The 16,190-nt window shown below is 42.8% G+C and overlaps 1 protein-coding gene across 2 annotated transcripts in view; it reads right to left on the bottom strand.

Annotated features, from left to right (window-relative positions):
* CARS2 (cysteinyl-tRNA synthetase 2, mitochondrial) overlaps positions 1–16,078 on the bottom strand; it is a 47,577-nt gene extending 31,499 nt beyond the window's left edge. Inside the window, exons 1-3 of one of the 2 annotated variants that reach the window (XM_024578935.4) lie at positions 15,811–16,078; positions 15,422–15,472; positions 8,139–8,256 (exon numbers count right to left, since the gene is read on the bottom strand). In XM_024578935.4, coding sequence (XP_024434703.1) covers positions 8,139–8,256; positions 15,422–15,472; positions 15,811–16,022 — 381 coding nt within the window. In that variant the 5' untranslated portion in view covers positions 16,023–16,078. The remainder of the gene's footprint in view (positions 1–8,138; positions 8,257–15,421; positions 15,473–15,810) is intronic. The other variant, XM_045186605.3, reaches the window with a different exon arrangement.
* Positions 16,079–16,190: the final 112 nt, after the last annotated feature.

Genomic DNA, 16,190 nt, shown 5'->3' with positions numbered 1-16,190 from the left:
AGCTGGAGGGTGGGGGAGAGGTGAGGGGATGGAGGGACTGAACAAAAAGGAGAAAGGACTCATGGACATGGATAACAGTGGGGTGATTGCTGGCGGGGAGGGGGGTGCAAGGGGACTAAATGGTAATAGAAAAAAAAAACACAATAAAGGTTAAATTTTTTAAACACGATGCCTGGAGCCCTCCCCCCTCCCTCCACCACACACACACAAAGGGCATTTAATTTTAGGTAGCCAACTTATTCTGGTAGCTTAGCTAGTCAAAAAGTTTTGTTGGCCTTGTTTTCTGATTAGAGAGAAAAAAGAAATAAACAATGTCATGATTTCCATTATATAACTCAAACCAAAAACTAAAACATATAAAAAGCCTCTGTTTTAACCCTGGCCAGGTAGCTCGGTTGGTTAGAGCATCATCCAATATGCTGAGTTGCAGGTTCGATCCTCAGTCAGAGCACATACACAAGTCAAACAATGAATGCATAAATAAGTAGAACAAATCAATGTTTCTCTTTCTTCCTTCCTCTCTCTCTAAAATCAATAAATTTTTAAAAGTGGGTTTCAAAAAAACCTGTTTTTCTAGAATAGGGGCAGGCCAGATCAATCTATTATACATAATAACCAGAAACTTGAGTTCCTATTCTATAACTTACTCCTCAGGAGGCAAAAGTAAACAAGTCAAAAATACATGAGAGAAGAAATCTCTAAGAAATATTGAAAAGTCATATGGCACATGAATATAGCAATTGTGACGGGTGTTCAATCCCACGGGGCCACGGCTGTTGAATAGGGGCTCCTGGGGACAGGCAATACCCCGCCACGAACAGATGTCGAATTCTGAACACAGCATAGATGGGGGCAGGTACCTGCTGCCCCAGATCTAGAGGGGGCTGGCACCAAAACTAGGCTTTCAAGAGTATTCCTTACTTTCCAGTGGAAAAACACTCCCAGGACAGAAGCACGACACACCGGGAAGTTATGGGACTAAGCCCAACTTCCTAATTGTTGAGCCTGTGAAGTGACCTGTGAGCCACTGGAACTCAAGCAGCATCTGCAGCATCTGCTTCGTGCTAGGTCCTCCTCTTCCCCATGCCTCCCCAACCTTGAGCAATACAGCTTCCATGTTATGACGAAGAAATTTCTGCTCCAGAATATTAGAAACTTTCTCAAGTGAAACACCACCTTGAAACCACCACCTTCCTAGCTCAGGGCCCTGAAGTAGCAATCATCCTAGAAACTGTGACCAATGAACATTTACTATAGAAAGAAATCTGGTGAATGAAGTGTTGCTGTCCCAGGGTCTTTTTGGCTGTGTGGTCTTGGGCAACACTAAACCTCTGTGCCTTAGGCTTTCTTGGCAACATAAAGATAATCCCAGCTAATGACCCTTAGATTGCTATGAGGATTCGGTGTGCAAAGAGAAAGTCAATGCTGTGAATGGGAAAAAAAGCACACATTAATACCGCTATTGAAGAGGTAAAACACCTAGCACCCAGACATAGTTGGTGACCAGTACATATTAGTCCTTCTCCTATGGCGCAGCTTTGTAGCATCAGTGATATTTTTCACTTTAGAAGCTTCAAATACTGTGCAGTTTCGGACCTAATGGTCAGCTTGTGTTTCATTATCTGTAGTTTTGTTTTCTGCATAGGAAACTCACTCCCAGAGAACGTGAATGACATAAGGGTGCCCAGAACTGGCCTCCCTCCCAGAGGGCAAACACTGCCACCAGTTGTCTCGGGAGCAAGACCGTGGTCACACACATATTTGCATCCTCTTCTTGAAATGTAGCACCTTCCACACTTGGCCCACACCTAGTTTCCCTCTCTAGCAAAAATGTTCCAGCCCTGCCCACACAGAGCACAAGGAGCCACCACCTTCCTTTCAAAGGCTGCCTGCACTCCACCCCAGACTTTTCATGAACTATCTACTCACCAGCCTCTTCAATTACTCTCCCATCTCTGACTGACACATGCACGACCACACACATCACTTCCCACAGGGGCGAATCCAGGAGCTGTAGACCTGGGTGTAAAACCACTGAAGGTGTTTGCTAACTCCTGCCAACTGCCTTCTGCTGAAGGTGTGCCGACCTGAACCTGGCCCGCGGTGCATGCAGGGGTCCATTTCCCACGCCCTAACCTGCACGGCGACAGCAAACCTCCAGATTTTATCAACACGAAGGCTAAAACATGCTTTCTCACTGTAATTTTACTGTGATTGGTACTTCCCTTACTTTGAATGAGCTTGAACATCTCACGTGTGTACAAATTATTTGTATTAAACGATTTGTAATTACCCATACCCACCCATGTTTCTATTGAATTGTAGGTCTTTTCTTACTGATTTGTAGAAAGTAGTTTTGTATAAAAGAAAGTAACCTTTTATTTCTAATGCAAATTTCAATTTTTTTTCAGTCTTTAAGCTTTATGGGTATTTTATGGCATGTAGAAAATTTTATTTTAATATTTAGCAATCTTTTATATTTCTCAACCTTTTCCCACAAATGGCTTCTGGGTTTAAAAACAAACTTAGGAAAACCTTCTCCAATATGAGGCTATAAAAGTGCCCCAAGGTTCTTTTAGCAATTTGTGGTTTCATTTCTTTTACATTAAATCTCTGATCTGCCTTGAATTTGGTTGTGAGGCATATGTCCAACTTCGGTTTATTTTTTTCCCCAGATGGTTACCCAACTGTCTGTCAATACTTTTTACTGAATAATTCATCTGTTCCCCACTGATTTGAAATATCATCTTTATTGTAAAATAAATTTCCATTATTTATCTATTTCTGGACTTTCTAGTGTGTTCCACTATCTGTCTATTCATGTATCTATCTGTACAAGAACATTTAATTTCACAATCTTCGTAGAGACAGAAAGCAGATCAGTGAATGCTCAGGGACAGGGTGGCAGGGAGGGCAGGAAGGAGGGATGGCAAGGGACAGCGGGAACTGTTGGGGGCAATGGATGGAGATGTTCACCATCTCGACATTGGTGATGGACTCACAGGTGTGCAAGTGCTAGCATGCTGCATGCCTCGTGTGCACTGTATGCAATTGATTGTGGGTCCATTCTACCTCAGCAAAGCTGTCCCCCGAAAAAGGAAAGAATATGTGAAAACGAAAAATTGTCTATAGCTTTTAAAATATGTTTTAATATTTGGTAGGACTAACCCCTTTTCAATACTCTTCTTTTACAGGCTTTCCCTGGCTATTCTTGTATTTTGCTATCCCATCTGAACTTTAGAATCAATTTGTTTAGTTCTAAAACAGGGGTGGGGGGCGGTGGCGGGGCGGATAATACAGACACACACACACACTCTGTTAGTGACTTATCGAGTACAACATTGACTGAACAAGTAACGCACGTGGCTTCTCTAGCTCACACGGCACAATCCTGGAGGACAGGGTTCAGAAATGTTCGCGGGTGACAACGAATTGGACGAGGGATACCATCTATTGCTGGCCTTGGGGGAGAGAGAGAGAACCATATTCTAAAAGTAAAACTTTTAAACTTAATTTTTAAGCAGCTGATCACAACTGTTCTCTTTCACTTTCCAGGAAAACTACAGGAGGACGTAGGGGCTGTAATGGAGTCCTCGTCCTTGTTCATCCGGATCATTGTCTAGTGTTCCCTCGTATGAGACATCATCCCAGGTCAGCTCTGTGCCTGGTCGGAGACCCTGCTGGTCGGGTCCTCAGCTCTCAGACGGAGTGTCCAGCCCGCCTCCCGGAAAGAAGGGCAATGTAGGCCAGTGTTTTGAAGCAAAAAAAGAATAACTTTGGCTTGAATCACTTTAACGTGTTTATTAAGATTTTTCTTAATACAAAATGTGACTGTGCAAATACACCATGCCTCTTAATTCTGATCCCCAAAATCCTCTAGCAGTTTTTATTCCTGGCAAACTATAAAACTGTGCCCAAAATTAAAGTCAATGGTAGTGGTTATGAAAAGTGTAATATCATAATTTAAAGTATTTTAAAAGCAAGCATTGGAGCAGATGGCACAAAGGTATTGCCATCATTCAAACAGCTTGCATTAGATAATAAGAATGGCCTGTTCTCCAGGTACTAAAAAATGAACAGGTGTTTTCATAGCTATGTGTTTTCAGATACATGGTTTACCGTCTTAAAGATACTATTTTGAGAACTAAAAAAAGTATTCAATGCCATTTTAGCATCTTGCTGTGTAATAAATATGAAAATTTTCAGGTGTCAAAAATTAGGCACTCTTTCTATTTAGGATCTTTAAACCAATTTTACCAAATTTTCATATTCTGAGTATTATAAGAACTTTTTAAAAAGATTTTATTTATTTACTATTTTTTTGAGAGGGGAAGGGAGAGAGAAAGAGAAACATCAATGTGTGGTTGTCTCTAATGCGCACCCTACTGGGGACCTGACCCTCAACACAGGCATGTGCCCCGACTAGGAATTGAACCAGCGATCCTTTGGTTGGCAGGCCAGCGCTCAATCCACTGAGCCATACCAGCCAGGGCTACAGAAAAAAATGTTAAATAACAATCAGTGCCTCCTGCTGGTATATGTGAAATCCTCTAAATAACTCATCATTCTTGCTGCATTTACTGCTCCCTGCTGCCCCCTCTTTCCTGAAACCTGACCCTCCCTGGACTCTTGGCTCTTTACCACTTTGGGGACCACCCACAGTCCTGACTGCCCCCTCCCAGTACATCCCCCCAGGTCCTGTCCCTGTCTCCTACCACTCACGTTATTTCCCACAGGGCCCCTCCCAGAGCCTGACCAGTCTCCAGCTTCCCACCAGCCATGCTCCCACAACTTTCAGGTCAAAATCTGTGCCTCTGATCTCAAAGATTCTAGCAGACCCCAATGCGCCAAGGGCAAGGACACATCTGCACTATCTCAGGTTCCAGCTGAGTGTGATGACAGGTGGAACACTGACCTGCTCACCTTCCTTAACAGACCAGCATTTCCAAATGCCACCTCTGCTATGGTGTTAATTCAAACTGCTCATTCCCTCACTCTACCAGACATCACTAATTTCTTTCTGTCATTTCCATCCCAAATCCAGCCAGGGAGGTCGACTTCAATCACAGACCCTTGTCTCTTCCTGTGTCAGGGTGATAACGCACTGCCACTGACGAGGTGCTGTGAGGTCAGCCATCGTAGACACAGAGCAGGCTCTCTTGCTTCCCGCCACCAGCTTCCCTTCCAGATCAGCCCTTCACTCACTCCTGTGCCATGTTAATATGTCACAACCTCACCTCTGGGGCCTTAAGTGGCTGGGCCAGGGTAGACACATGTCCCCAGGGACACGAAACATAGGTGTGGGATTTGGACATGGGGCAGAAATGAATGTGGACGAAGGCTTAAACCAAACTGTTACAGAGAACCTGGGATGGGGCGACAAACCCAAAATGCTAGCTAGCACTGCCCAATCTTCACTTCTAGCCCAGCAATGCCTTCTTTCTGACACCAAACGTGTGGGGTCTTTGCCAACGGCACCACTTCTCTAGTTCTCCAAGTCTAGTGGGGTGTCGTGCAATTTAACGCTCTTCTAAAACCAACTCCTGGAGTTAGCACCGGCCCCGCAAATTAAAGGATCAGTCCCCAAACACTGCCCCTGCCTCGGACACCAGCTGCAAATGGTGGTCCTCAGGCCACTTGTATTTCTACCCAATGACTAAAAATTGAGAGGGTTGATAGAATGAGTCACACAAGTCAGGAAAGCACTCACTACCACCAGTTTATTATAAAGGACACAACTCAGGATAGCCAGATGGACAAGATGCACAGGGTGAGGTATGGGGAAGGGGCGAGGCTCCCATACCCTCTCAGGACATGCCATACCCCACCTCCCACCCAGCACCTCCCTGTGTTCACCAGCCCTGAAGCTCCTAAGCCCTGTCCTCTGGGGTTTTGTGGACACTGCATTATTTGGGAGGTTGATTAAATCATTGGTCCTTGGAGAGCAACTCCATCTCAGGCCACTCACTCTCCCTTCCCAGGAGGTGGGGGTAGAGGAATGAGGGTGGGAGTGAAAGTTTCCAGCTCTACTCATGGCTTGGACTTTCTGGCACCAGCCCCCAACCCTGAAACCATCCAGGGGCCCCAGACACCAGCCATCTCATGAACCTACAGAAGATACTCCATTACTCCAGAAATTCTATGGTATTAGGAACTCTGTGCCAGGAACCACAGACAAAGACCAAATATATATATTTTTATTATCCCATAGCCCTGAGCTCATTGAACTTCTGATTTTTACATCCACATTGGTTTGAATTTCTTCCTCAAACTCACCCTTGCTCTCCTCAAAGTCTGCTCTCTGAGACATGCCCTCTCTCTGTGCATGGATCCCACTTACCCCTGGCAGTGGCCCCATCTCCAGTCCTGTCCTCCCCACCCCCAGCGTGAGCCCTTTCCAGTGGATTGAACAGATCCTGTGCTAGAATATCCTGAGAGACTCCAGAAGGACATCCAAGTCCTCAACACACCATCTAAGCCCAGGATGCCCCCCTGGTTCTCCAGCATCACCTGCAGGCCCCCCACGTGTCCCCCAAACAATGGCTTGATTGGTTCCCAGACAGAACACACTCCTTCACGCCCCTGCCCTGCCTTTCTTCACGCCCTTCCCTCTACCTAGAATGTCCTTACCATTCTTGCTCTTCGTGTGTCAATCCTTTCTAATGCTTAAGATCCTGTGCAGGCTACCCTCCTCAAGTAAGTCATTTCTGAATTCCAGGATAGCTGGGTGGTCTTCTTTACATCCCTATATCAGGACTTATAAAATAAACTATGTCACACTCAGGGCATCTGTCTGTAGGTCCTTCTGCCTCACCAGACATAAGATCCAAAAGAACAGGAACTGCTTTCCTTACTTCTCTTTGCCAAAGCCAGGCACAAGTCTGACCCCAGATGTCTAATGTATACTCAGGGCCAGTTCTAGAAATGGAAATTGATGTACTGCAAGGAACACGATACAATGAGTAAACTACCCACACAAAATAGAAATGGGAAACCCCACCTCTCTAACATGATCCAGTCTTAAGGAGAGTGACAAAACTTATAAAACAAACTGCTCATCCTTGAACCTGGTGGTTCCACTTGGAAAGAGTATTTACGGAAACAAAAAAAGACATTCATTGCAGCACCATATTTTTAACAGCTAGAAACAACACAAATAGCTGATGATGGGAGATGTAGGGAAATTGCTAACTGGCCACCCATGGTGGAATGCTGTCTAGTTATTGAAAAGGCAAGTCAGTAGAAAATAGGAAAACACGCTTTCTACAAAATAAATTTGAGAGAAAATAGCAGAATATGAAAGTAAGCTAAGAGTCCAAAAAACAAAGCTGGTAAATTATGATATGTCCATGTGATAGAATGTTATAAGGCTATTTAAAAATGTTCAAGAATATTTAAAAACATGAACAAACTCTCAAAATACAGTATTAAAACAACCCTGTGAAACAATGCAAGGCATAAACTGATTTTCAAAAAAAAATACTATATATACATACATACATTTTGTAAAATTGCAGTAATGTGAAGAACTCAATGTAGTTTTTCCAGTAAATTAATTTAATAATTATTTATAGCTCTTTAGAGATAATTGTAAAAGTTGCCAATTATAAAAAGAAGAGGTGAAACTTTGAAAATAGACTTTTAAAAGCATAACTATCCATACAACTGCAATTGAATAACAATAAAAATTTTAAAAAACATAACTATCCATATAACTGTTAATTTAATCCCTCATTAGAACTCCCCACCCAAAACTCACTTTAAATGTCACAAGAGAGAGAAGAGAAATTCTGTTCACTGTTCGCTTGACAAACGAGGACATTAAACCTCATGTGAGGTAAATTTCCCTAGCCCGAAAGCGGCCTTGTGACTCCCCCGTACCCTGGGAGCTGGCAAGTCAGGAGGCCCCCAGAGAATGAGGCAATCCATTACAGCCTTCAGGGACCCAAAGCAAATAGAGCTGAACTTCCTTTACCAGGACAAAAAGACCCTCTGATTACCCATCAGAGTACACTCATTGGGACATGCGTGCAAGTAAGGTGGGAAGGTACTTGTGAAACACAAATAAGAAAACTGTCACTCAGAAGTCAGAACACTCATCAATCAAGCTATCAATCGGTACAATCTTCAGTACTTACTTCATTGGCCCGTTTAATGATCTTATCATCAATATCTGTAATTCCCATCACCATGATGATATTGCATCCAAAAACCCTGGTTAGGATCCTTCGAATTATATCAAATCTAACATAGGAACTGAAAGAAAAAAAACGTTAGGATGCTTTTAATACAGAGTCATCATGGTGATACTCAAAAATGAGTGCATGACATTTCAGCCTGCTGCTGCCTAACTCCACGTACGGATTATAATCGATAGTTCAAGAGCAGCTGGAAACAAGAAAAGGCTTCACTGACTGGTCCCCACTGGTTCTCACAAGAAACTGACACAGGTACTGCCTCAATTTCAGGATACAGTTAGCATTTTTAATTTTAGAGCTGTTGTTCAAGTGAGTTTACATCTATTTAACTGTATAAAACTTTATTCATAATACAAGCTCACTAGGTAGTTAAAATACTGAGAGCATTTACCATTCTTCATGCTCTCCAATAACTATAATGTTTTACTATGAGAAAAGAGAAGTAAATAACGAATACTTACAAATCAAAATAAATACAATCCTATTAAACCTGTATAAGATTACTAAGAAATGTGCACACTATTATAGAATATTAAAACACCAGCTTACTGGTAGACTATACTGGGGAAACTCAAACTTGTAAAACTGAACTTTCGAAATCCATTAAGATCCATTCAAAATCTTGAGAAGCTGGTTTCCCATAAAAGCAGAGTTAAAATTTAATCTCATGCTCATCTCTGTGTCCACATGGCCCCTCTAAATTTGAGTTCAAAAAATCATTTTCCCTTGGAAATGAGCCCTGTAATTGTATCCCTTAAACTCCCCAGTCACTCACCCCAAACATAGCTGAGTCCAAAGCCCTCCATTCTAGTGCCAAAATTATCTCCAAAACTCTTGCTAAGGTATTTAACCTTTTGAAGCCTTGGGCTACTTATTATATTGTAAATTGGGGAAAATTTGACTACCCAAAGGGCTGTTACGTGTAGTCTTAGTGCGGCACAAACTCCAAAAAGCATGAGCTATTGTTACCTTCATTCATTTTGAGTAAGAAAAGACTCTACAAGACCTAAGATTTGAGAGACAAAGTTAACAAGTACCTAAAACAGCGATTTCCAACCAGTGTGCCATAAGAATGTTCAAAACATACAATACCTGACTGTTTAGTCAGGGGCACTGACCACTTTTCCCTTAGATCGTCAAATTAAAAAATGACAACAGCCAACACAACAATAGCCATCTGGTGTGAATAAATCAAAATTATACCTATTTTTTTGTCAGATTGGCAAAAAATATATTTTTTGGTGTGCTGCAGAATTCTAGTAACTAGGTTACATGTGGCATGAGATGAAAAAGGTTGAAAATAGCTGACATAAAATAGTGAAAAAAAAGTGAAGTCACACGCATGGCCCAGAGGAGCTCATGGCCTGCAAGGCCCTGAGACACTGTAGAGGGGCTGCTCCTCCAAGGTCCACTCCGTGGGAACCACATGAGGCTGCACGGTAGAGGGGGCAGAGAATGCGAACTCAGCCCACCTGCCTGTTCATTAATTCCCCTCGTGGGACCTAAGGCTGGTTCCATTAGCCCTCTGCATTGCAGCATCCCCATTTGTAATTTGGAGATAATAATAGCACTGCCACGAAGAGCAGACACAAAGACCAATGGAACAGAATTGACAGCCCAGAAATAAACCTGCATATATGTCAGCAAATAGTTTTTGACAAAGAAGACAAAAACATACAGTGGAAAAAGACTCTTCGCACAAAAATTAACTCAAAATGAAACAAAGAGCTAAATATAAGACCTGAAATAATAAAATACATAGAAGAAGACATTGGTATCAAACTTATGGACCTTGAACTTAGAGGGAATTTTATGAATTTAGCCCCAAAGGCAAGGGAAGTAAAAGCAAAAATAAATGAATGGAACTATGTCAAACTAAAAACTTCTGGACAGCAAACAAAACCATTACCAACAAAAAGGCAACCAACCAAATGGGAGATGACATTTGCAAACAATACCTCTGATAAGGGGTTAATATCCAAAATATATGAAGAACTCATACAATGCAACAACAAAAAAGCAAACAATCCAATTAAAATCTGGGCAGAGGACCTGAACAGACACTTGTCCCAAAAAGACATGTAAATGGCCAACAAGTATATGAAAAGATGCTCAACTTCACTAGCTATTAAGGAAGTACAAATCAAAACCACAATGAGATACCACAACACATCTGTTAGAATAGCTATTATCAACAAGTAACACTAAGTGTTGCAGAGGTTGTGGAGAAAAAGGAACCCTCATACACATTGCTAGCAGAAATGTAAATCGGTACAGCCACTTTGGAAAACAGCATGGAAGTTCTTGAAAAATTAAGAATAGAACCCTGGTTGGTGTGGCTCAGTGGACTGAGTGCTGGCCTACAAACCGAAGGGGTGCTGGTTCTATTCCCAGTCAGGGCACATGCCTGAGTTGCGGATCATGTCCCCAGTAGGGGGCACATGAGAAGCAACCACACACTGATGTTTCTCTCCCTCTCATTCTTCCTCCCTTCCTCTCTCTCTAAAAATAAATAAATGAAATCTTTTTAAAAAATTAAGAATAGAGTTGCTATATGATCCAGCAATCCCTCTTCTATCTATCCAAAGAATTTGAAAACATTTCTTCATAAAGATACATGTATCCCTATAGTCACTGTAGTAGCATTCACGGTGACCAGAACATAGGAACAACCAACAATTGAAATGTCCTTTGATAGATAATTAGATAAAGAAGATGTGCTACATATATATTTGCAATGGAATACTACTCAGCCATCAGAAAAGAGGAAACATGGCCATTTGTGACAACGTGGGTGGACCTTGAAAATATCATGCTAAGTGAAATAAGTCAGATGGAAAGTCAAGAACCGTATGATTTCACTTATATGTGGGATACAAAACTAAAAGCAACAAATGAACAAACAAGACAAACAAAAAATAACTCACAGACACACACAACAGTAGGGTGGTTAGCAGAGGGGAAGGTTGTGTGTATGTGTGGAGGGCGGGTGTAGAAAAGGGTAAAGTGGCTGAAATACGTGGCGGCAGAAGACTTGACTGAGTGAACACAAAATGCAATGTACAGATGATATATTATAGAACTGCACACCTGATACCTGTGTACTTTTATTAACGACTGTCACCTCAATAAACTTAATAAAATTTAAAGTAATAATACTAGCATTGCCACCTGGTGTTATTAGAATTATATTGGCTGGTGTTTGTAAAGCATTCAAATACAGTGGCTGGCACATAGCAAGTGCTATCTGTGCCTGTTAAGTATATGTATATTTTTTTAAATAGAGGCTGGTGTGGCTACCTGGGGACGAAATTGGAGTGACATGAACCGGATGAGTAAATAGGGACAGAGATGTCCTTAGGATTCTGAACATCACCTTAAGAGTAGGGGAGCCACTCCTGACCATCCCCGCCCTCAAGATCTCCCAACCTTTAGAAATCTTGTAGTACTTAGGTTTTCTGCCTTGAAGGGGCATCTTGAACTGAATGACTTCTTTTGACGAATGAGTTCTATCTCACCAGCAAAGCTTCCATAGTGGTTATCCTTGAGTGGGGGATCAGGGAAAGAGATGAAGGGGGACATAGGGGAGGCTTGGGTGCTGGCAACATTCTGTTTCTCCATCTAAAAGCCAGGAACATTCAGCTATACACTTAAGATTTTAACTCTTTTCTGTATTTGTAAGTGCAAATACAAATTATAACTTAGAAGCTTGATTCTCTGGTTGAATGTAAAAGAAGAGATTTTCCCCATTCCCCCTGCCTTTCAGAATTATTTCCTCAGTCCTTTTAAAACATATGTATGTAACTCTTTCTAATGACTAAATAAGTCTCTATCAGCCTCACAACTCAGGAAAGTTTCAAGAACCTGGAAGCCATCTCTTTACAAAGAAGTCATCAAGGAAAATAATGCTCTATCTCCCAATGGGAGGAAATGGGTTTAACTTGTCACTAAACTCCAGTTAATTTTTCCCCAACGTATTTTATATTTAAATAAAGAGGTAAAAATATCCTTTTTATAATTAATAGTAAATTAGCCCAAAGTGAAGAAAAAAGTGATTCCTAGACCATTTATTTTGTTATAACAAAACATAGAAAAGTTCAGATTTTGCTGGGTGATATATTATTTTTTTTAAATGTATACTAAATAAATGTAACTTTTACTTTTAGTCTTGATCTGAACAAGTTAAATGATGTACAAGAGAACATACAACATATTAGGGGAAGTAGCAATTTTGACAAATGAGAGAGCAAGCACAGAGGTCATATATACACCTGATCCAACACAGCTCCCATACTTCCTACATATGTGACCCCTGGAAGGTTACTTGTTCTCAATAATTGTTGCGCCCTCACCATACATCACACTTCAGATACTGTGTTAAGCAGCAATTTCATAAAACTGTGGAGATTCGAAACGATGGAAATTCCTGGAGGACTTCCAGTCAAGATGGCAGCATAGGTAAACCCAGCTTGCCTCCTCACACTACCAAATGAAAATTACAACTAAACTATAGAACAACCATCGTTCAGAGCTGTCAGAAATGGAAGTCTGACAACTACAGAATTAAAGAAACCACATCCATCCAGGCAGGTGAGGAGGCAGAGATGCAGAACAGTCTGGTCCCACATCCACATGTGGTGGTTAAAAATTTGGGAGGGATATCTCAGGGGTGAGGAGTCCCAGCCCAACACCAGGCCCCCCAGCCCAGAGTTGTAGTGCCAGGAAGACAAGTCCCCACAACTTCTGGCTGCAAAAACCAGTCAGGATTGAGTCGGTGGAAGAAAGTTCTGGAGTCCCAAGCAGTTCCTCTTAAAGAACACATGCACAGACTTAGACCCAATCACTCTGAGCTTCAGCACCAGGGTAGCAGTTTGAAAGGCACCAGGGGCATACAGGGAGGAACTGAAGTGTCTGGCATCAAGGTGAGAGCTTTCTCCTAGACGGAAAGTTGGGCAGAGGCCATTGTCCCTCTTCTAAACCCTCCTGCCACAGAGCCACAGAGTGCCACATCTGAGACTCCATCAACCTGGTTCATACTGTGTGTCCTGCCCTGGAGACCCCCTGAGCCTCCGTCCCACCCAACTTATGAGCCTACCCAGGCTGTTAACAGTGGCTTTTCCATATGAATGTTGGGTCTTGGCTAATGCTTCACAACTTCCCAAATCCTCTCAAACAAGCAACAGCCAGACTCAATGAGGCCCCGACCCCTGCACCTTTTGCTAAGTGGCCCCAGGCGCAACACTAGAAGCATCCAGCCTAGATTCACAGCTTGGCTTTGCCTGGGAACCTCCAAATCCAGCACAAGTAGCAGCCATCTCATATTGCTTTATAGCTCAGGCAGGGTGGCTCTGGGCAGAACACAGGTGGGGGCTGACCATGACCTGCACCACCCAGGAAACTCCAGGGCCAATGCACCCACTGGACAGCTATAGACCATGTTGGAGCACCACCGCCTTGCCATTGCACAGCTGATCCTCCATGGAGGGTGGAGGTTGGTGGTCAATAGACAGAACCAGTCCTTGTAGCTGACTGGTGTGGATAAATCCTTCCCATTGACCTGCCAAGAGCAATCAAGGCTCAACTACAAGAGGAGGGTGTGCTCAGTCCATGCAGAGGATGCACCTTGAGAACCCAGCTTGGGTGATAGGAGAGGCTGTACCCCTGGACCCTACAGGACACCTACTACATTAGGGCACACTACCAAGACAGGGAGTCATAGCAGCTCTACCTAATACATAGAAATAAACACAGGGAGGCTGCCAAAATGAGACAAAGAAGCAGATCAAAACTCCAGAAAAAGAATTAAACAAAACGAAGATAAGCAATCTATCAGACGCAGCATTCAAAACACTGGTTACAAGGATGCTCAAGGAACTTGGTGAGGATCTCAGCAGTACAAAAAAGATCCAGTTAGAATGAAGGGTATACTAATTAAAGCAAAGAACAATTTACAGGAGAACAACAGTAAAGTGGATGAAGCTAAGAATCAAATCAATGATTTGGAACATAAGGAATCATAAAACAACCAATCAGAATAATAATAAGAAGAAAGAATAAAAAACCAAACAAACAGGGATAGTGTAAGCAACCTCTGGGACAAGAGTTCCAACATTAACATCATAGGGGTGCCAAAAGTTGAGAAACAGCAAGAAATTGGAAATCCATATGAAAAAATAATGAAAGAAAACTTCCCTAATTTGGTGAAGGAAATAGACATGCAAGTCCAGGAGGCGAAGAGTACCAACTATGATGGATGCCAAGAGGCCCATTCCAAGACACATCATACTTAAAATGGCAAAAGGTTAAAGATAGATAGAGAATCTTAAAAGCAGCAAGAGAAAAGAAGTTAATTACCTATAGGTGAGTTCCCATAAGAATGTCAGCTAATTTCTCAAAACAAACTTTGCAGACTTGGAGGGATTGGCAAGAAATATTCAAAGTCATGAAAAGAAGGGGCCTCCAGCCAAGACTGCTCTACCCAGCAAAGCTATCATTTAGAACTGAAGGGCAGATGAAGAGCTTCCCAGCCAAGAAAAAAGCTAACCATTACTATGTGAAATGTTAAAGGGACTTATTTAAGAAAAAGAAAAATGTCAAAACTATGAACAATAAAATGGCAATAAATACATCTCTATCAATAATTGAATGTGAAAAACAAACTAATCAAACAAGCAGAACAGAGACAGAATCATGGATATGGAGAGTGTTTTGATGGTTGCCAGTTAAAAGTGGGTTTGGGGGAATGGGTGAAGAGGTGAGGGGATTAAGAAATACAAATAGGTAGTTAAAGAATAGCCATGGGGATGTAAAGTATAGTGTAGGAAATGGAGTAGCCAAAGAACTTATATGCATGTATAAGTTCTGTGGACATGAACAAAGGTGTGGGGATTGCCTGAGGGAGTGGGGTGTTGCTGGATGGAGGGGGTCAAAGGGGGGAAAACTGGGACAACTGACCAGCTGATTCCAGGGCCCCAGGGAAGGCCTCCTCTCACTGAACACATCAAGAAACATCTACCATAATTTCAGAATGGGCCATTTTTACTGCTCCTCATTGCCTCCTGAGTTGCCTAACCTGTGAAATCGGTATAAGTATTCAGAACTGTTACAAGAACCAAATGAGACTGTAACATGTATGCTTCCCACAATACCTGGAACATAGTAATTATTCAGTATATTTATGTAGCCAGCTGAGAGAGGAAAAAATTCTACTACGGGACACTCACCAAGCATGGCCAAGGTGTGCATGATCATAGACAGTTGGGCCACAGCTATACCTAGGAACAAAGTTAAAATCCATCGTGTGAAACGTATGCGCAAGAAAGACACCACTTTCTCGGATAGGATTATCATATAACCATGTTTTTCTTTGTTTTTTTAAAGTAACCACTTATGGGGAGTGTACAGCCAGGAATCTATTACTTGACTCGCTAAATTCATATTAAAACCCTGTCAATTCACTGTGACTATACCAGCGTCTTCAGTGGTCCTTCCCATGTAGTTTATTACTTACTAAGTGTTTTCCACCCGAGAACCCAACCCCACTTTCCACACAAAACGCTCAGCCCACAATCCTTCCCGCCCTACCTCCCCCAGCACAATCCCCGGGAGGTACCAGGAGGCGGCGTCCGCGCTGCCCACGATTAAGGAGTCCTTCCTCTGGGTGAGACTGTTGTACACCTTGACGCCTGTATCATGGCCTGCAGGCTGCAGCCAGTCCTTCCCGCGTGCCCCCGACACCGCCCGCACTGGCCACAGCCCCAGCCCCAGGCCCAGTGAGGCCCGGAGAAGCGGAGTGGCCAGATGAGCCCGGAATACCCGCAGCATTACAGGCCCGCGAGCCCAGCGGAACTACGGAAGTCAGGCAGCTTGGAAAGTTCGCCACGCCCACTTCTAATTGGCCCGGCCCGGCGGGGTGCCACCTACTCTGGGATAAATCGCTCAGCATAGGCCCCGCCCACCCCCGGAAGACGATCAGCACAGCCCCCGCCTACC

Source organism: Desmodus rotundus, chromosome 13 (assembly GCF_022682495.2).
Source record: "Desmodus rotundus isolate HL8 chromosome 13, HLdesRot8A.1, whole genome shotgun sequence".
Taxonomy (NCBI): Eukaryota; Metazoa; Chordata; class Mammalia; order Chiroptera; family Phyllostomidae; genus Desmodus; species Desmodus rotundus.
The sequence above is the reverse complement of the archived record's forward strand: the minus strand, read 5'-3'. Positions and strand labels throughout refer to the sequence as shown.